The sequence below is a fragment of the Lucilia cuprina genome, chromosome 4, assembly GCF_022045245.1.
Source record: "Lucilia cuprina isolate Lc7/37 chromosome 4, ASM2204524v1, whole genome shotgun sequence".
NCBI lineage: Eukaryota > Metazoa > Arthropoda > Insecta > Diptera > Calliphoridae > Lucilia > Lucilia cuprina.
In genome coordinates, this window is record NC_060952.1 from 25,802,297 (window position 1) to 25,825,337 (window position 23,041).

Below are 23,041 nucleotides of genomic sequence, written 5' to 3' on the forward strand. Positions count from 1 at the left end.
ATATATTAACTCTATTTTATATATTGCACCTTACAAGGTAATTATTAGAGCTACCTAGTTATAGTTTTTATTAGTGATGAAGGATAATAATTAAAAATATTTAAAAGGAATAGCTTGTAAATAACTACTAGGCACTGCAGGGTAATACACTTACTTAAATAGTAAAGTGTCATTTTTAGAATATTATAAAATAGCTATATAACGACACGGATTATATTGCATAGATTTGAAAAAATTAACACATCTTTAAGGTTCATTCATGAAGGAAGAAATTATACAAGAAAGCGATAGAAAAAACATGTAAAAAATTTACAATATATTTAAAAAAAATTTAACAATTTTTACAAACATTTTATTTTATAAAAGGTTTATAAAGCAATTTCCATGTGAAATTTAATTTGATAAGAAAAAATTTAATTTTTGAATAAGGCCTTTAAATAAGTTTATTTGAATCTACCTAATAGTTTAGACCTCGCCGCATTCATCTTTAATTTCTTGCTCAAACTGTAATATGCGTAACTTCAGTACATTTGTTCTTGTCCTCAAAAGATTATTTTTTTTTAATTTCAGTACAATACTTTTGCTGATTATTTAAAAAATAATTTTAATGTTTTTAGAGCACCTACAAATTGCTTTTTAGCGAAACATGTACCAAAATTGTCGTAATTTTTAGCTTGTACAGAAAAAAAATTCGGCATTTATTTTAGTCTATTTAAAAAATTTTTAGTTTATTTTAAAGCGTATATAGCCTTGAAAAGTCGTTTTGCGGAACGGAAATACTCTAACAAAAATGTTAATTAAATGCTCCAATATATGGAATTTTGAGACACATTTTAAAGAGATTTTAAATGTGTATATACACACATACTTACATATGTATGTATAAATACTTTAACCCCTGTAGTTATCAATTTTTTATTTAGGATCTCCAAAAAATATTACTTGTGATAAGTATATGCCTTCAATAACACCATCATGTTAAAATAATGACTTAAAATTTTACTGTGTAAGTAAATTTTAACATTTTAACCCTGGTACCTGGTAATGAAAGTTTTTGCTGGGTATGTATATTGTAAATTAATGCATTCGGTATATTGGTTAAAGTGGTTTGTGCCTAATGCAGATTGTATATGGTCTATAAGTGAATATTTTTATATTTATGAATATGCGTTGAAGCAAAAAACAAAATGTGTACTTATGTATACTTTTCCCTTACCATTATTGTACTAAACAAATTGTGTGTTCTTGAATTTCAATACATATGTACATGCATTCTTAAATACATAAAATAGCATTAGGGAACTTCATTTAAAAACATTTTACCGTTTGGACCTTAATAATGCAAGCAAGATTATCAAAATATCTATTAATACTAATGTATTGATATTAAAATAATATTCGACATGAATTTCATTGGTGGACAAAATTTATGTTGTTTGTCTGTCACACATACAAGTTTGTTATATGTTAAGAGATTTGTCAATAAAAATAAATAATTAAACCTTAAACGCCTCATGATATTTGATTAAAAAAATACCTTTTGAAATAACCACGCCTAATATTTTAATTCTGCCCACTTTAATTTTACGTAAAATTAAAATTCGTTCACAGTTTAGTCTAGATAATAATTCAAAATTAGCTGTACCAGGAATTTAAATTTTGATGTTTTCGGAAAGAAAAATTTTTGTTTTTTTTTTTTTTTTTGAAAGCAGGTTCAATTCATCACTGTTCAACATTTTATATAAAAACCTTTTCAGAATATAAAATTTCAGATAAAAGGAAAAATATATATGAAGTTAGTTAAATCGAATAATTAAATATGACTAAACTTCCATGAAACCATAGTAAAATATTATTTGGTTTTTAACCGATTTTAATAAAGACATTAACACTTAAACGTAAATATTTTATATTTAAAATACTAAATTACTTTTATATAAGTTTTTATAAACCATTTCGTTGGTCTCTCACAAGATGTCAAAAAAAATTATATAGAAATATTTTATATCGTGCAATGCATAATATATTCATATTATGGAACCCTTATAGAATTTCAGGAAGATTGGTAAAGTAGAAATGTTCGCGATTACAAAAATATTTTTTGTTAAGTCGTTACAAACGTCACTCAAGTTTAAATTACAATCCTGGAAAAAAATCTTAGCAAAAACTAAACGCCCTAATGTAAGATTTTCTAATTCTTTATTTAACAGGAACAAATGCATTTAACCACTACAAACACTTATATTCAATGCATTTTCGAACATACAGTTCTTGAATACTTAAATGTATAGAAAATCCAAAGTGGTAAGCGGTCCTGTAACTTTTGGAACTATTCGTCTTTGAAGACTATTCACAGATCGTAGTAACTTTTCATAGCAAATGTATATGTGCTTATAAGCAGTGAAATAGTAAAAATGATAACATTTAAAACTACAAGGCTAACTACATATATATAGTATGGATATTTTTACTTTATTCGTTTAAAAACTTTTACACGTAAAAACAATATAATAACTTCTTTAAATGTAAGTTAGAAACTAGCGTATGTGCAAAAAACAAGGAGCTCTGATATCGAAATAAATTTTCAAAAACAAAGCGTTCTGATATCGAAACAAGATATATTAAGGTGGAAGTACACAACACTCGTTGTACGTGGCAACGTGTTATGCTCTTCTGTTAAAAAAAAGTTGAAATTGAATACGACTTTGCCGCGGAAAGTTCAGCAATTTTAACTTTTAACGCGTGGGCAGCTGATAAGGATTGTTTTTTTTTAGTGTAGATTAAGAATCAACAAAAATAAAATAAAAGCGTACATAAAAATATTTTAAAAGATGAGATTTTACATGATTAAATAAAAACTGAAAGTTTTTATTGATGATTTATCGAATCAGGAGTTATACAGAGGTTTGAATTAGTTATTAACCGATTTTCATGGAACAATCTAAAATTTATGCTAAAGATCTTACAATGTTGTTAGATCTTACAATATTGTGAGAGAATGTCTAACAATTGTTTCAACCTACAATTTAAAAATATTTTTTTTTCGTCCGACAATCGTATACCATAAAATGTTGTAAATACTGACTTAATAAATATTGAACGTATTGAAATATAGAACTCGAGATATTCATCAATCCATTAAAATGCCAGTTCCTTAAAATGTTAAAATTTACTTAAACAACGGCATTTTAAGTCATTACTTAAACAGGTTGATGTCATTGGAGACAAGTACTTAACACAAACAGCTAGAAGTAATTAGAAAAAGTAGTCGTTGTAAATCGCATGAAAAAATCAATATTTCCCTTTATATATTTTCGCTCAGTGTACACAAATATAGATTTATGAGTGTTCAAATGCAAGATGTTTTTATGATTTAATAAAATGTATACGTACACAATTTTATTTTTATTTTTCTAAAATACTAGAATAAGTGTGTAATGTTCTATATATGAGATGATGTGTTCAAGTAAACAATATTTTTTAACCGCAATTGCACATTTAAGTTCGTTTTCTACTTGTTTTTTTTTTTTTGCTTTTAATGTAACAACACTTACGTATACATATGTATATATTTATATCAACGAGACTCTACCACTGCAAATGGCAGTAGTTGTAGGATAAAAATATATAAGTATATGTTAGTATACCCAGCAAAAACTCCGTAATGAGTGGTACTTACATAACCACTTACTTTTCATTGACTAGTACATACCGTATGCATTGATATTTAGTACTCTTTTTATGACTTATTTTAAGTATTGGCTTTTTAATTGAACTTTTAATTTAATCGTTTTTTTTTGCACACAGAAAGAAATTCGTTTTTCAACATAAAAACCATAATTAAGCGCAATTATAATTCCTTTTGGTAATGGCGTTGTGTGTAAAGCTATACATTTATTATATTTGTAGATCGTCCACAGTTCAGAAAATGTTAAATGATTTTTCTGACAACGTTTTAAAACAAAAATTGTATGTTCAAACGATTGTTATACATTTTTTGAACATTTTTTGCCAACGTTGTAAGATCTGACAATCGTGTACAATAGCTTTAAAACTAAAAACTAACGAACAAGAAGCTCGGGTTCGAGTTCTGTGTGAGCAAAACAACCTTCTAACTCTAAATTTAAATACTTAATTGCAAGCGATCGCAGTAAGTATTTGCTACTAATGTCATCAACTTGTTAAAAAACAATCTAAAATTCTAATGTAGAAGTAGTGAAAAATGGCTCTTAGCTTTTCATCACTTTTTAATGTAAGTTTTTGCAGGGAAACTTTTACATAGCTAAAAAAAATATTCAAACGTTGATTATGCCTCTAGTAATAAAAATCCATCGAAATGTGTCACATTTCTATTTAAGATTCAATATAAATTGTAAGTAAACCAAAACTATACAACATCAGAAATGCAAAAGTAATAATAGACCGAGGGAAAGAAATCAACTTAAAAGCCAAAAATCCTTGAATCAATTTTTTGGTTTATATTTTTATGTGCACGTACAATACAGCCAAAGGAAAAATAGTGAAAATTATGAAAATAGAAAAATTATCAAATACAATAGGTGTTCAATAATTCTCGAAGTTGGATTTGAAAATCAGTTATAATTGTATCTAGTACTGTCAGTTTAAGATAAGATTTCATCAAACCAATTTCGACAATTATTGGATTCTAATGACAACCCCGAATATTGCTGTTTATACAGTGCTCAAAGAGAGATGAATTATATTCTAGATTTTATGTTTTAAAATCTAAAATTTTTCGACTGTAATCACAATAATTCTCAAATTATTTGAGCTTTATTTCGAATTAAAATTCTTCATGTGTTTCAACGAATAATGAGGTAACATTTTTGTTAAATTTTTTTTATGTAAATTTTTTAACAAAATGAAAAAAATGTTTAAACATTTTTAATACCGAGGGAAATCTTTTCATTCAAAATAAACTTATTTTTTATATAAAATTAAACTTTAGACTAAATGTTTTAAAATTGCATTTATATATAGTAGCCAAATTTTAGAATGTTTAGGGATTCGATAAATGTGGTATGGACAGACATCTTAAACACAACAACGTTAGAAATTTCAATTCAAGTCATATAAACCGTTTAGGAATTACAAAGTTGTTTCACTTTATGTGAAATGAAAATATGTTTTCCAGTATTCGATTATTCTACAATTATAGATTGCAAAAAAAACATTTTTTTAATAAAATATATAAATTTCTCATACTCGATTATTCGAATGATAACCTTATTACTTATGCACACTATTAAATTGTCACAAAGTTTATTATTATTGTATTCCAATACCATCAATTTAAATTTTCGTCTCTTATTTTATCACAAAAGGAATATCTCAGTGCAATATGCAAAAGTCTTTGGTACGTGCTTTATGTTTCCTTTTATTTTGCTTTTAGTTTCAAACTATTTAAATTTTCTTTAATCTAAAATAGAAGCATTATTTTTATAAACTGGTTTGCAACACATTTAAACTTTAGTCTAACTATGTATGAATAGTAACGACCGTAACTGGTTTAGAGTTGTAAACCGAAAACATCAAAATTACCTGTCTCCTGCACGGTCCTTTTTGAAAATTTGGACAGCCTTACTTCAACCGAGACTCTTAACTTCAATGTTATTAAAACGTAATGTCTTCTCAATCATTGGCACAACTGATACTGCATCATGTTGAGTTGATATAAGTTCCAGGGCATCCGTGGAAATGAAATATCTAATGAATGCGCAATCAAAGGGTCGTCTCCAGACTTAACCCTTGCCTTGACCCTATCGAAGCTGATAAATGACTGGGCTTTGAATGATACGGAACTCAGGTGGTCAAATATCACCATATATCGAGACTGCTAGAAGTAGGGCTCTCTTACGTCTTAATAAGAATTCTATTAAGCATCTTAGAGATCTTTTCCGTGATCTGGACTGTCTCAAAGTTGCGTCACTCGTCAACATGATCGGTTTTATTACAGTTGCCGGCTGGTTTTCATGGAGACCACAGGAACCAAGTAGTCAACGATATTAGGGAGGGAGATCACAATGGGCCACTATGACTCCAAATGCACTCGCCAACTAGTGAGCAACCCACGTAGCCTAACCTAACTATTTACGGCACTAGATCTCTACCAATTCCCCTCCCTGTAGGAATTTTATAATGTTCAAACGATCAATTCAAATTTTAGGAATCGGAAATGATAAAAATGTATTCAACATTTCCAACATAGTGACAATAAAGGGTATAGATAAATCACTATAATGTTTCCAATTTTTTTTCTTGTAAAAACAAAATTTAAATAGTGTTGAGAAAACTGCACAATATACCATCAGACACGTATTTGATTTCTTTTTAAGACATATTTACGAATACAATTTATAAAGGTCATAATAGTTTTACTTGCGGTTGAAGTAAGTGCAAAAGAACGTTTTCCACGTTACTAGAAATATGATGGTTGTTGTATTATCAAATGTATAAAGATAATAAAGTCATAAACACATCTATCTAACTGTATGAATATTAAGTTTTTATTTAAAAAATATTAAAAATAAAAAGTAACAAAGTAAAATACAATCAAAAATAAAAACTAACAACAATTTTTCAACAGAAATATTTTTCCTTGAGTGTGACAAGAAACTTTTTTTTTTTAGAATACTGCTTAGAGTCTGAGCCGGTAATTTCAATAGACTAGCTACTTATACATAGTTATAAGGAGTGAGATCGAAAAATTCTTAACATACATATATGTTTATAAAAAAGAAACCACTAAACTTACAGCTTTATTTTTTTTTTTTTGTATTGAAATTATTATTACAATTTACAAAAAAAAATATTTTTATAGTTTTAATCACTAGTGATGAAATTTTGAACCCTTTTCGGAAACCCTTCCATTAACGTTTTTATAGTGCTTTCTGTCACTTTGCTCGAACATGTATTCCATCTCCGTTTAAAATCTACCACACTTTTGGACACCTTTTTTGTACTCTTCAATTCTCTTTTAACAAGAGCCCAATATCTCTCCACTGGCCTTAGCTCCGGGCAGTTTGGAGGATTTGCCTCTCTTGGTACAAATACCATATTATTGTTCTTGTACCACTCAAGGGCTTGTTTACCATAGTGACAGGATGCCAAGTCAGGCCAAAAATAAGTGGACACATTATGAAGTCTTATGAATGGAAGCAGCCTTTTTTGAAAACATTCCTTGATGTAAATTTCGGTATTTATAGAGCCCGTTGTAACAAATGATTGGCTTCTTTTGCCGCAACTGCATATTGCTTGCCATACCAAGAACTTTCTGGGAAATTTTGTCTGCTTTTGGGTCCTAAACTTTTCTTCAACATTCCCTCGAGCATCAGCAACATAAAACTTTTGACCTGGAAGTTGCGAAAAATCTGCCAGAACATACGTTTCGTCATCCATTATGCAGAAAGAATATTTTTTTATAAAACTTGACTTCAATTTTCGTGTTCTGTTTTTGGCCTCTAAATTTTTAGCAGCGTTCCTGTCAGGAACTTTTTGAGCCTTGTATGTTTTCAAACCTGCATTAGCTTTAACTTTTCGTACCAAATAGTCCGAGCACTGAGCTAACCGGGCTGCTTTCCTACCGGATGTGTTGGGAGCTCTTTTGAAAATGCGTTCTATTTTTTTGGCTTTAGAAACATCATGTGGACCATTCCTTCTACCTGAACCATGTTTTCTATCAACTGACAAGTTCTCCCGGTACTGTTTAATAACATTGGAAACAGTTTGACGGCAGACCTTTGTATGCTTGGCCAACTTTTTGTAAGACCAAGTTGGGTTTAGTTGAAAATATTTAATAATTTCAGTACGCACTTTTTTTTGGCCACTCATTTTAATCAGATTAACAAAAAAATTAATATAATTGACATTACACATAATAACTGACATGTTTTTCAAAGGTAACTTGATCAAAAAAAAAATCAAATAATACTTTGGTTGAAAAATGTAATGAAAAACGTGTCACTCCTTAGCTCAAACTTGATATTTAAAGCGGATGTGAGAGCTAAGCAATTTATCTACAGCTTCAGATGTTATCTTTTCTTATAAAAATTGTGACAGTTGACAACAATAAAAAATTGCTTAAATGTTCAACACTAATTCTGGTATAATAACTGTTATAAAGCCTTACAAAGTTTTCTAGAGAATTTATATTAGAAATTGGCCAATTTCATCTAGATAATAAACAAAAATAATTTATAATAAGAAAACATACAATTTATTAACATTAAAACTACAGATATTATCGGACATTTCAAAATTATTGTTTAAGTTCTTAGAGTGTGTGTTTTATATGAGTGTCGTTGAACAATTATGAAAAACAAAACATACATATATTATAAAAAATAAATCTCCTTTACTAAACATCTAAAAAAAATTCATCAGTGTTTAAGGTTGAACCTCGTAGTATGTATTTTTGAATTGTTTTATCTAAACTACGACAAGTATATTTTCTATTTTAGGTTTCTGAAACAGTAAAAACAAAAAACAAAATAAATCGCCTACATTTTTGCAAAGTTGAGAAAAATGTTTTGGTAGGAATGTGTGGCTCTGACATAAACAAGACACAAGATTCAACTTTTAAACAGACAGGATAAATTCATGTTACTGAAAAATATATAAAACAAGTATAAATATATAGTCGAACATATGATACCCTACACCAGTCAGTATGTTAAGAATATGGATTCTATTTTATATTATAAAGCATTAAATTTGTTTTTTACCTTAATTCCGGAATATTTTTACATGAACCTACAGATTGAAAGACAGACGGATATAGCTAAATCGACTTGAAAAATGATTCTGAGACGATTGGTATACATTGAGGTGGGTGTAGGACCAATATTTTTTTTTTTTTTGTGTAACAAACATCAGCATAAACGCATAATACCCTCCGCCCTATAGTACATCACTATATAAAAAATATGTGAAAATGCTGGAAAAATTAGATAAACTTAATTTTTGTTTTCTACCATTTACTTTGGTCAAGTATTTTGTTAAAAAAGTTTTCTTTTCGACAATATTGTTGATGTCTGTTGATCTTAGTGTAGTTTTATAATAAAGTTTTTTTGGTTATTTATGAAGCTGACAGTTTTCTTAGAAACTATAGTTTAATAAAGTTTTTCTTTTATTTATGTATTAAAGATTTTTTTCTTTGTAAATTTGTAACATTAATTGTTTGTTGAAGATTATGTATGAATTGATAATGTTTTAACTTCGTTATACACATCAATGGAAAATATGTATATTACTTAAGTACGTGGTACATGCTGACGTATAAGCATTATTGAACTTTAATTGATCATCAGGGAAACTGAAAACATGCTCTAAAAAAAGTGTTTTAAGCGCTTTAAATATGCCGTAAAAAACTCAAAATATGCTCTTAAAATTTTAAATATATGCTCCAAAAATAAAATTTTTTATTATTTTTTAACATTGAAAAGCTCAAAAAAACTGAAACTGTAATGAAATAATAAATGTTTAATGTCATATTCTATATCCTACAACATTTTTTATAAATATTTTATCTCATAGTTTGAAGAACTAAGTAGTATAATAGAATTCCGTTTTACGTTCAGATAACCAATAAATAACATGAAACCATTTGGTCCCCAAAAAACATGTTTCAAACGACAAAGTTTGACACATTTCTTCCAATTGTATTCATAGCTTTTAAACTGACATTTTAATCGGTTTTTATATAGTTTTTTAAACTATAAAAATGGATTGGTCTCATGAAATCAAAAGTAATCGGTTTTATGTCCGATTTAAAATATAATACTTTATTAAATAAAAAACTATAACATAACGAAATTTTTTTTTCAAAATTGTAAAATAGTCTAAAAAATTAAAAAAAATAAAGAAATAGAATTTTATTTTTTTAAATAAAGTTTTGAAAAGAAAATTAAAAATGTATAAAAACGAAAAAAAACAAAAACATCAAAATATGCACTAAAAGAGTAAAATATGCTCTAAAAACTCGAAAATATGTCTAAAATATGCTAAAAAGTCAAATCATGCAAAATTATGCTCTTATCGGTAAAATATACAAAAATATGCTCTAACAAATCGATGCCAAAATTCTCAAATTTGTCTGAAACGTGTAAATATCTTATCCATGAGTCCATACGACGCACCACAAAAAACATGCATTTGCATATTTTAGTTTCCCTGTTGATCATCATACGCTTAGATTGAATAGACTTTGTGAATGAATGAAAATTTTGAAATTTCTAGAAAAAGAACAAATTGTACACAAAACCTTATATTAACAAGGCAATTTCCTTATAATAATAATCTTTTGGTACTTTCCAGCATATCCGCTATGAATATGATATATACGCTTTTAGAATGACTTAAATGAATGTCCGAATGTATGATTGTTACGTATGTAGTTTTATATTCATTTATTCAGTATCTCACGCAAGTATTCAGTCATTGCATTTGTTGTTATTCTTCAAATCATGTTTAAGGTTTCTTTTAACATAGATAGGTATCTCCATAATAAGTATAGTTATAGCAAATTGTATTCCAAGAAAATAAACACAATAATTAATAATTGACCAAATGTAAAAGAAGTACAAAGAAAAGTTCATAGTGACTCTACAATATTAAACGAATAAGAAAGGATAGTTAGACATTATCGATGTCTCCTTATTACAGAATTTTATGAAAATTAGATTTTTGAAGTCCATTATTTTTTTGTTTGGGAGATAAGACCCGATCATCACGAAAGTTCGCAGTATCGTTTAAATATATTTAAAACTTTAAGCAGATTTTATAAAAAAATCATATTTACTTAAATATGTATGAGTTTTTAAGAAGTATGTAACCAGTAAAAATTGCTGGAGTACTAATCCATTAAAGTCATCATTATTGAAGTACATTATTCAGATATGTATGTTTATTTTTTTACTCCCATAAACAGTGAACGTCACGTGAAGCCTTTCAGATGGCAGTTTAAAAATTTTAAACATTTTTTTAAAATAATAAAATTTATTTTAAAAAATCTTTACTTGATTTAAGGACAATAAGTAAAAGAATAATATATTTATTAACAATTCAGAGTGTTATATTAGGCTGTGGCGAATCTTATACACCATAGTTTTAAATTTAAGATATTTTCTTTAATTATTCAAAAAAAAAAACGCATTACGTTCATATATACTTTCCCAACTCTGTGACAAAGAAATAAATTGAAAATAGCAAACACGAATACTAAACGTAATTGTTTTTGTTGTTTTCATGCGCCTCCATGTAAAAATACTATTTTTTCGACAAAATTTTAAGAGGTTGCCTCAAAGTTTTGCTCATATCTCCGTTATTTATGAACTGATTTTGCTGATTTTAAATAGGAAACTTCTCGAAAGCATTATTGAAAACTGAGATGCCAAAGATTTATAATCTTCAGAAAATTAAAAATGGAATGACAAACTTATATATATATATATATATCCTTCTCAATATCGCTCAGATATAAGCTATGCATTCGATATAAATTTAGAGTCTTTCGAAAAAAAAAATTTTTTTTTTTGGATATTAACCCTAAAACTTTTGTGTCCGATATCAGATTCGATTTCAGCAAAATAATTGTTATTTCTACAAAAAAAGCATAGCACCAAGCTAAAATTGGAGATGTTCCATAAATAGTTCTAGACCAACATTTATTGTTTGAAATTGTCACCTTCAGAACTGGTTTTGTGGAAACTAGTTCTTTATTGATTCCAAACTAGAACTAGACTTTCTTTATTGATTCCAAAAAGTTGTTCTGAATCTAGATTCATAAGAAAACATAGTTGTTTGCAAATAATGTTAAGTATCTGATTTTAATATAATTGTTTACAAATCCTTTTAATCACTTGTTTTATGCGCATTATTTAAAGTTTGTTTTTGTTTTAAAATTTTCTCACTTTTTTACAATTTACTCTGTTTTTCTAAATAATTAAATTTAATGAGGAAAAAATAAAACGGAAAACTAAACGTAAAATATTCGAAAGAAAAAATATGATATTTACTGCATACTCTACAGAACGAGTGCACTACAATGGTCATTAAGTGTCATCACAAACAATTAAAAAAAATTTAATGAAAAAAGTATTTTTAAACAAAAAAAACACGAATAGGAATTTTGTTGTCACTGCATATTTTTAATAAATAGAAAAGAAACTTTTATTGTAACTAAGGAAATAAAACTTTAAAATGCTTTAAATTTAATGCACGGTTAAGCATAGTACATACAGTGGGCCAAAATAAAGTAATAATGTATATTAATATACTTGTTAAAAAATTAAATTTATTATATAAATGTATAGGGTATTATATTAATCTCCTTCCCATTTTTTGTTTTTGCTAAAATATCTCACTAAGAAATTTTTTGTTATTTTGTATTACGGTTGTCAAAGGAAACGGAAATATCATACACACAAAGATAAATAAACACAAATGCACACTCTAAAAGACAAACTTTCGCAACATCTACTTAAACTTAAGTGTTATTCTTTTTCTCTAGAATGGAGTGTGTAGGTCCGTATAGAATACTTTTGTATGTTTTCTTTCAAAAAAAAAAATAAAAATAAAAACTAAACTTATTTGACAGTTTTCTTACGTTTTGCTTTTTATGGCATTATTGTTTTGCAAAACTTGCATAAAATATAAAAAAACACATTTATTTCTCCTTAAAACAAAATACAAATATACAATTTATGGTTATAAATTAACAAACACACACATATTCATTATCAAATGTCCTAGTAAAAGAATAAAGTAATAGCAATTCATTATAGAAAATACTGGACATATTGATAAATAAATATATCAGATAAGAATATCAGTTTTTTTCGAAAGAATTTAAACACTTGAATTTATTATTGTATTTTTAATATTTTCATAATAAATGTTTGTAATAAATCATACATTTCTGTACGAATAAAGTGTATTATTGTTGTATAATCTATTGCTTAAAAAGGAGTTTCTAAAAAAATTAATTATAGTTTTAACTCGATCCTATGTATTTAAATCTTCTGAAGAACATTAGGATGGGCCAAAGAAATTATCTGGAAAAAAGCACGAGATGTTGTAGCCGAGATAGGATTTGAACATTTCAGAAAAATATTGATGATATTATTTTTCCATACTTTCCTACTTTCTGATGGGCTTTTTAAAGAACCTAATACATATTTTTAATCCATCCTAATGTGGCACCTCAGAGTGTTGGTAAAATAATAACAAATGTAAGTTACTTTTACAATTGTAGTAAAATACATACAAAATTTATGAGTATTTATTACATAACTTTGTGCCAAACAAAAAAGGAACAAAATTAAACTGAAACTAATGGAAAACAATATTAAATAATCTTGGCAAAAACAGTTTGTTTAAGATTATGTTACGAAAATAATGGGGCCAACGCTTGCCGGAAAAATTCCATAAATTTGGAATACATAAATTATGAAATATTTAATTAATTTCAACAAAAATGAACAAAAAATAATAATTTTTTAAACATGTATAAAAACTAGTAGTAACTTCTTTTTACTAATTTTGTAAAAAAAAACTATCGATATTTTTCCTTTATTTGAAGAATTCCAATAAATGAACGTCTGTTTTAAACCCTCTTTGTTGGTCTCATTTTACAAAGTAAACAGGAATAAAAGAACTTAAAGGTCTTATGGCAGTATAAATCTGGGGAAAAAATCTATTACAGTACAAATTCTAACTGAAAATCAATATACACGTGTACGCACTCATTTACCTATATAACAAAGATAAACGGCTTAAGGTTTTAAGTTTTGTTCAGGTCTAACAACAACAAAAAAAAAGGAGTATTCAAAATGAAAATAAAAGCATCTTATACTCAAAATACATACCTGTTCTTCTTCCAGCTTACCGGTGTTACTATCAATTTTACCCATACATACGGCAGTACCACCTTTACAACCTAAACCATTTTTAGGCACTAATGGTCGGCAGACATTTAGGAAAAACTAGAAATGATGAAAGGGAAAAAAATTAAGAATGAAGAAAAAATTAAATTCTAAAACGTATGTACATTAGGCTGGTTCCATTTGTATGACGGATAATTGTAGTTAAATGTTCCAAACTAAAATGATAGTTTAATTGATTCTAAAATTGCGTTTTTCAAAATTTTTGTCCTGGCTTGGTAAATAGAAATAAATTTTAAATTTTAAATATATAAAATATTGGTATCATATTAAAGGTTCTTGGGTGATGCTTTCAATGGCATATTAAAAATGTTTGTGTAACAACAACAAAAAAATTTTAAATTTATTTGTAAAAATTTTAAAAATCTGAATATTTTACAATAAATCTTAACATCTGGAGTCGTATGCAAAATTTTTAATTTTATTGAAATCGTTTGTTAAATAATTTTCAAATAATACTTATTATATTTTTTCCAAAACTTCGAAAAAAGTCATAAAAAAAAACTTAAAAAAAAAGACCTTAAATCGAGCTGGGAACATCAGCAACTTTCATTACGAGACCAACCTAATGTATATACTTGTAGTTGTATAATTAAAAATAAATGATGACTAAGTTTAGGCATTATCAATGAAAATTGAGGATATTGAAAAAGGATACATAATGGGAGTACAAAAACTACTTGATGTGAAAAAATCTCTATCGATTTTGAAAAAAAAATCTGCAAAAAATTAAGTCCTGTTGAAATTTGAACAAAATGTTCTACACAAAAGATTGTAACAAACAAATGCTATGTCAATCAAATTGAGACAAAACATTCTATAGAAAACATTTTCTACTGAAAATAGTGTCTCATTTAAATATTGACTAGCAAATAAGTTACCAATTAAATTGTAACAAATATGTCCAAATAAATTGAGACACAATTTTCTACAGAAAATTTTATACCAACTACATTGTACATATGTCATAAAATTTTCTTTGGAAAATAATGCTGGATGTGAATTTAGTAGTTTTCCTTTTAAATACTCTTTATATAACATTATCAAATCAATTTAGTTTCACAATATGTATAATTTTCTTGTTCTACCCCATTTCTTCATTATGCCATTATCACAACTTACCTTAGTCGATTTGGTCACTTGTTGTGCAGTAATTATAGTTGAATCTATTTCAGCTTCATAGTTATCGACTGTATTTATTAGTGGTGTTAAATCGATTAACTCCATATCGGCCACATCTTCAGAGTGTTCTACGTAGACTTTGGCTTTGCAATCGATTTGTTCTTGGCAGGCCAAATCAGTTTCATAGTGTATTAAAAGCTGACAATGAGAATTTTCAATTATTTTTGGACCCATACTGTTACTAGTTTTGTTGGCACAAACAAATTCAATTTTTGTTGACCATTTCGTATTTTCTTTGTCAGTGCAAATGACGCCATTTTCGTACAATAAATATGGTGCGCCAGTTTGATTGATACGTAAATTTGTATTGAACATACCCAGACCATTCGATTGATTGTTAAATAGACAAGCCCCTGTAAGGATAAAAGTAGGATACATAGAATACAGTTTTAATACTATTTTCTAAAGGGAAGAAGAAATATAAATTATATTATATTCATAGTTTATTAAACAACTCTGTACGAATATGAAATTTTATCTTTTAAACTTATTACTCTTGCCCTTTTTCTTGTTAGTTCTTGGCAATTCAACTTCATGGATTTCAAGTTCATTGAAGTTTAAAATATATTCCATATAATCGCCATCAATTTGAAGAATTTATTTTAACAGCAAGAAAACTACTCCTAAAAGTAGTAACTTTTTCTTAGTGGTGTTACTACAACTTAAATGCAATCAAGTAGAAAAATTAACTCAATAGTTTTGAAATCGTTTAAAACATATAAAACATGGCCAACAAACTTCAATACACTTACATCTTTCGAATTCCAACTATATAAAGCACATTTACAGTCGAAGATATCAAAAAAGGACAAACAAACCAATAAAAATATACGATTTACTCCTATTTTCGTTAAGTATTATTATCCATAAAATTTTTAATTTTGTATTAGAAGAGAAAAATTTTAAACTTAAACGAATAAATATTTATAAAACTTGTGAAATTTACTATTGAATACAAGCAGACATTGATGCGGACTTTGTTTGACAACGTTGCAAATGAAAAATTGTAAGTTCAGACGATTATTAGACATTTTACTGACAACGTTGTAAGATTTGACAACCGTGTACCACGGCTTTATCGAGTTATAATGTACTCCCCAGCATAATAATTCAGACTATCAAGAACTTTAAATGAAACGACATATGCCGATATTCTATTTCCCCTTTAGTTCCCTTCTGCGGCATGTTTCCTTTATGAAAGACCTTCATCTTGGTGTATTACAATCCCGGTTTAAAGAGGTGCTACCAGTACCGCTAGTCTGACGGGACTATAAACTGGGGCTGTCAATTCACTCCTCAAACTTCCCCTGAAATAGTTGTAAGCTGTAGTGATGTTTTGGCATCTCAAAAGTTAAGCAACGGGGCAGCAATGATCAGAAATAATTTGCCACCTGCGTGTAAGATACACAATGAGGAGATGGTGTGTCGACACAGAAGCTCCGCCAGTGATTGAAAAAGACCACCGTGAAATAAGGCCAACACGACAGGTGTTCACATAAAGTACTTCGTCATTCATCAATTTGCCCCTTTAGTTGAGACTTCACTTTAAATAAAACTATTTACCAAACAGCATAATTCAAAAGAAATTTACTCTTTTAGTCAGATTACAAAGTGGCTAAAAATAAATGATTTTTATTGCTTAACAGATGAGTGATTTTATTAGAGACACCACACATACATGGACAACATACTTACATACATATCGATATTTTGTAATATCGTTACAAATCATAGTAAATGGCCTAAAATGTTTTAGTGACTGACCATTTTACTCTATAGTGTAGTTGTTGAGTAAACAACTAACGACAACGACGGAAAGCACTGACCAGCAATGGCAGACTGACTGTATGGCTAGATGGACGACAACATAAACATTGTCATTTTGGGTAGAAAACGAATAAAAGGATTGTCCTTATAAAACACAACACGAACTGAACATCTGTGTACATTTGTAAGCGTACAAATACATAGGAAAACAAACAAACACACACAAACAACTACAAACCAAATACACGTTGTTCATTTAAAAAACTTCATACAGGCAGCAGGATAAATGATTTTAATGGATTTATAGAAATAAATAGCTTTTTGTTTAAAAAACATGTTTAAATATTTGGAGAATTTATGTAATTTTCAGCTACATCAATTTATAATTGGAATTAAATGGAATTGAAATTGACTTTTTTTCAAAACCGATTGAACTGTAAATATGTACATTAACATTGAAAATTTATAAAATATGTATATGTATATCTTAACATTATAAATGTTCATTAGGTATAGGTTGAGAGCTTTAGTTAACTTTTTTATGCTAAAAATTTTATTTTTATTTTTTTAAATCTATAACGAATGGTACGTGACAGAATATATTTATGCATATTAGGGCTATAACTTTTACATAAATATTGATATAAACGATTCCAGGTGGCAAATTCTGACATTCGATAACGATCGAAACCTCAATATAATTGAAAAAAAATCGTTCACTTTCGAATGCCAAAACTAGCAAATAGATAACTTCCAATGAAGCGATAAAGAAGTAGAATTTACTAATACGAAAGTACTGAGAAAGACCTGCAGACGTGACGATTTTAACGCAGACTTTTCATAAGATTCCAAATTCACTATTTCTGACGTGATTCTAAATAAGTAATTTTTATGTTCTTATTTTGAAAGTTATTTGGAGGTGAAACTTTAGTATTATGTAGTACAACTAATTTAGCAAATGTGAATGTATAGTCGGGCATAGCCGACCATATGATACCCTACACCAGTCAGTATGTTAAAAATAAGAGTAGAGGAAAATATGGGCCTATCCTTATAATTGTTGGTAGAGAAATTCACGCCTACTTCAAAGTTATTTATGTAGAATTTAAAAGTGTTATTAGTGTTTATAGATGAATGTTGACCTTCAAGTCATTTTTTGAAGGGAGTTTGTAAAATTTGTTAAATGTTCTATAAAATTAAGTTTTGCCGACTATTGTTGACAAAATAGAACATTTAAGTTAATTATGAGCCTTAAGGCCCTATTCGGGGGGTACGGTTATAAGGCTAGGCGAAATATTCTTCGTCCTTGGGTGCCAAATTTCATCCAATTATTTTGAAAATTGCGACCTGTACCAGCCAGACGGAAAAACAGAGGGACATAGCTAAATCGACTCAGAAAACGATTCTAAGCCGATTTGTATACTTTAAGGTAGGTATAGGACGAATATTTTTGCACAAACCCAGTATAACCTACACTACTAAAGTGGTGTAGGGTATAAATAAAGTAAGTAATAAAGTAATTAAATAAATATACAGTCTGAAATGCTAAAAATATTTAAATTAAATGTTAAATCTACATATATGTAGATTTACATATATGTAACCTATAAGAATAATCAAAAGAATTAAAAATTTTTTACAGTTTAAATAATGGAAGATACAATAGAAAAATCTTGGCTACTGTGGACAGTTGTAAAATAATATATGGTTATTTTAGTTTTTAGACCCATTCTTTGGTGTAAAAGAGAATCGTAAAAAAATTTTTGTGGAAAGAATTTAACAAAAATATTACGAGTATGTTTGCTAGTATTACAATAGGCAACGAAATGTTTCTACAGTTTTAATATCTCCAGCCAGACAGAATAGAAAAATATGGAAGCATGAACATTGTACAATAAAATCTGCCCATATGTTTTTTGTACCATACAGAAAGACGACATTTAGGATCAAAACCATTTTAATTGTTTTTACTTTTATATCTGTTTGTCCACTACAGTGTGTAAAATTATAAACTGTACAATGTAAAACAATTGCTTTTATAATATAGTGATTTATAATAACCAGGGAAACCGAAAACATGCTCTAAAAAAAGTGTTTTAAGCGCTTTAAATATGCCGTAAAAAACTCAAAATATACTCTTAAAATTTAAAATATATGCTCCAAAAATAAAATTTTTTATTATTTTTTAACATTGAAAAGCTCAAAAAGATTGAAATTGTAATGAAATAATAAAAGTTTAATGTCATATTCTACATCCTACAACATTTTTTTATAAATGTTTCATCTCATAGTTTGAAGAACTAGTATAATAGAATTCCGTTTTACGTTCAGATAACCAATAAATAACATGAAACCATTTGGTCCCCAAAAAACATATTTCAAACGACAAAGTTTGACACATTTCTTCCAATTGTATTCATAGCTTTTAAACTGACATTTTAATCGGTGTTGTCATAAATTCCAATAATTAGTTTTTTAAACTATAAAAATGGATTGGTCTCATGAAATCAAACGTAATCGGTTTTATGTCCGATTTCAAATATAATTCTTTATTGAATAAAAAACTATAACATAACGAAATTTTTTTTCAAAATTGTAAAATAGGCTAAAAAATTAAAAAAAAAATAGAATTTTATTTTTTTAAATAAAGTTTTGAAAAGAAAATTAAAAATGTATAAAAACGAAAAACCGAAAACATTAAAATATGCACTAAAAGAGTAAAATATGCTCTAAAAACTCGAAAATATGCCTTAAATATGCTAAAAAGTCAAATCATGCCAAATTATGCTCTTATGGGTAAAATATGCAAAAATATGCTCTAACAAATCGATGCCAAAATTCTCAAATTGGTCTGAAACGTGTAAATATCTTATCCATGAGTCCATACGACGCACCACAAAAAAATGCATTTGCATATTTTGGTTTCCCTGATAATAACAATTAAATATTTAATGAATTTAATTCACATATAAAATTAGTTCAAAATTCATATGTAAACTAGATTAAAACATTCGATTTGTCTACTTTAATATTAGTCACTTATTTGAACTAAAGTATTCTGTTATTTTTGTTTTTATTTCCCCTACTCCCTAAAGCCATATTTAGATACGATTTATGAGAGACATATTGAAAAAACAACAACAATATCCAATACCAATTGTACAGAGAGAATACGAAATGTAAATATAGAAAATAGAATTAAAAATTAACAACAACATAAAACGCAAATAACGTACGAACAAAAAAACCTAATCGACCCTATATCAAGTATAATCTACATTTATATGTATGATCAAATATATCAAACTCCGTGTATATTTCAAATTTAATTACAAGCCTAATGCAAATATCGGATTTTTTGAACATGCGTCATACAAAGTCTTAAATATAGAATAATCACATTACAAATGAGATCGATTTTTGTTGCAAAAGTGTAAACTCTCTTTCTGAATCTCAATTTATCAAATAGAGCGTGTGATGTCCTTTATCCCTCCGAGATGTCCTCATGATATAAACAAATGTTGATATGCTATGAGTTTTATAATTAAAAATTAAGAAGTTGATTTAGTTTTGTGGCCTCCGGTAGGTTAGTGTTATAGTCTAGTAGACCGGAGGTGGTTCGTTCGATTCCCACCTGAGACACTGGTTAAGGAGCGCGCAACAGGCCCGATAGAGGCCTAGGTTATTTCTTCAGATTTATATTGCGTAAAATGTCCTTTCTGTATCCTTAATTTAATATTAACATATTTGATTACCTATAAAAAACAGTTATTAATTTTTTCAGCGTAGACAATTTTATAGACCATTCCACATAAATGTTATATCAAAGGCCACCAGTGTATTTCCGTAATACATATCGAACATAGCATCCGAAATAGATTACAAATTTCGGTAAAATTGTGAGTTTTTTTGGAATTTAGCTGATACCTCCAAAATTCATGGGCCGATTTTGATATTGAATAGGAAACAATTTAAAAGCAAAATTCAGAATTTGCTTTTATCTCCATTATTCATGGGCAGGTTTTGATATTGAATAGAAAATTTCTCGAAAGCACGTCTAATAGAATTATACAAGATTTGGATATCGAAGATATTTGGGACCTTGTTTTCAACAAAAAGTATTTTTAAATTACAAACGCAATTGTATTTGGTAATTTAATTTCTAATTAAAATGAAGAAACCTTTTGAACTAAAAGTCTTAGGTCAATATTTCCTTGTTACAGGTACCATAACAAAATGAAAGTATCCTCTAAAATATTGTTGGTGAATAAACAAAGAAAAAAATGTGGAGAAAAAAATTCTAAATTAATATTTCGCTGAAAACAAAAATGATTATTTTTCCCTACATTGCATACAATTCTATGGCAAAACAAACAATTTGTTTTGCACTAAAAGGATGTAAAATAAGAATGAAAGAAATGAGCGAAATAACAGCCAGTTAAGGTCTGAAAACATCAGCCACTGGAACCATCATCACCAGCAGCAACAACGATTGTTATTTGCTTAACAAATAGAACGTTGTTCGACGTGTTTGTGACGTTATTATTGTTTGCATTATTCAAACAAAAAAAAAAAACAAAACAAAAATGGTAACGGCTACAAGGAAACGTGAAGGATAAGAAAAACAACAACGATAAGTTTAACAGTAATAACGACAATAGCAACAACAAAATTCAAAAAAAAAAGAACATAACAACAGTTAGTACATGGCTGCAATTCGCAATTGGTATACAATAAAAATATAAACCTCTGTATGAAAATACATACACACAAGCACAATAGATAACGCGGCCAGTAAAAAAGCGGCCTTTTCAATGGTTGAAAGGAAATGCGATTGTATTTCCGTTTCCGTTCTAGCCAAATGCAACAAACTCTTTCATTGTGTTACACGTTAAAACTAAACATGCACAAGAAAAAAATTGAAATTTTTCAAAGCATGTACCTATGTACATCATTTAATGTGAATTCTACTCACTTCAGAAGCAATAAAAAAACTGCCTTAAATCAGAAATAAAGAAATTAAAAATAGACATTAATTGGATAATTGCAAATGGTATTTCAATTTTTTTTAAATTAATAATGTATAGAGGAAGAGGAAGTTTTTATAGTGTTTTTTCGAGGGATCGAAAGATTAGACACCAAAGCAAATCCTCTGTGTTAGGTGTGTCTTAAATAGCTGTCGATCAAAAAATACCACTTATATTCCGGCTATCCACTGATTTCTTTTAAAGGATATTTTGGTAGTCATACTGATCCATACGATTTCCGGATAACGCTCAAATTTTCCAATTTTGTTTTATAACGTTTGATTTTGCATGATAGTGAAAATTGTCTACTTAAGTCTATTTATACCCTACAGCAGGAGAGGGTATATTTGTGCTGATGTATATAACGTACTGAAATATTGGTTGTAGATCCAACTATAGATTCTTACTGGAGATCCGAAAAAATGCACCAAATGAAAAAATTTTAATGTTCATTAAAGTTTTCCATCAAAAAATTCCGAACAAAACAGGAAAGAAGTTATAGTTGGGCGAGACCGACCATATTATACCCTACTCCTGTATACGAATAAAATCTGGTTAGTTTTCATAATAAAAAATTGAAGTTGAATTGCACCTGGTCTCAGATATACTTAAGTCATTTATTGTTGAATAAAATTATGGATATTTAAGTTAAATTTTGAAATAGCTTTAGGGTCAAATGAGGCCCTATAATTATAAAGTTCATGAGGGTCATCGAGGTTAGTTTATAACTTGGTTTTGCAGCTTTTTGTCGAGATACGTGTATATTAAACAAAATTATGAACTTAAGCCCTATTTGACTGGTTCAGTTGTATGGGGGCTTGGTGAAATAATGGACCGATCTTAACCGTTTTCAATATGGTTTGTCCCTAGAAGATCATGTACCAAATTTTATTGAATTATCTTCAAAATTGCACAAACCCAATATACCCCCCACTAAAGTGGTGTGGGTATAAAAACGACACAAAGATCTATTTTTGGTTGAAAATTCAAACCATTTTGTTATATATACAAAAATCAATTACTATGTAATTTGAATCATATATGTATAAAATATTTCTTACTCAATCACATGAGTAAATAATAAATGGTAATTTCAAAATCCAA

The 23,041-nt window shown here is 28.0% G+C and overlaps 1 protein-coding gene across 1 annotated transcript in view; it reads right to left on the minus strand.

The window, feature by feature from the left end:
- Nucleotides 1–23,041, minus strand: part of LOC111681278 (cation-independent mannose-6-phosphate receptor) — a 120,820-nt gene that overhangs the window by 85,305 nt on the left and 12,474 nt on the right. The window contains exons 9-10 of the mRNA XM_046949976.1: nucleotides 15,084–15,496; nucleotides 13,887–14,003 (exon numbers count right to left, since the gene is read on the minus strand). Coding sequence (XP_046805932.1) covers nucleotides 13,887–14,003; nucleotides 15,084–15,496 — 530 coding nt within the window. The remainder of the gene's footprint in view (nucleotides 1–13,886; nucleotides 14,004–15,083; nucleotides 15,497–23,041) is intronic.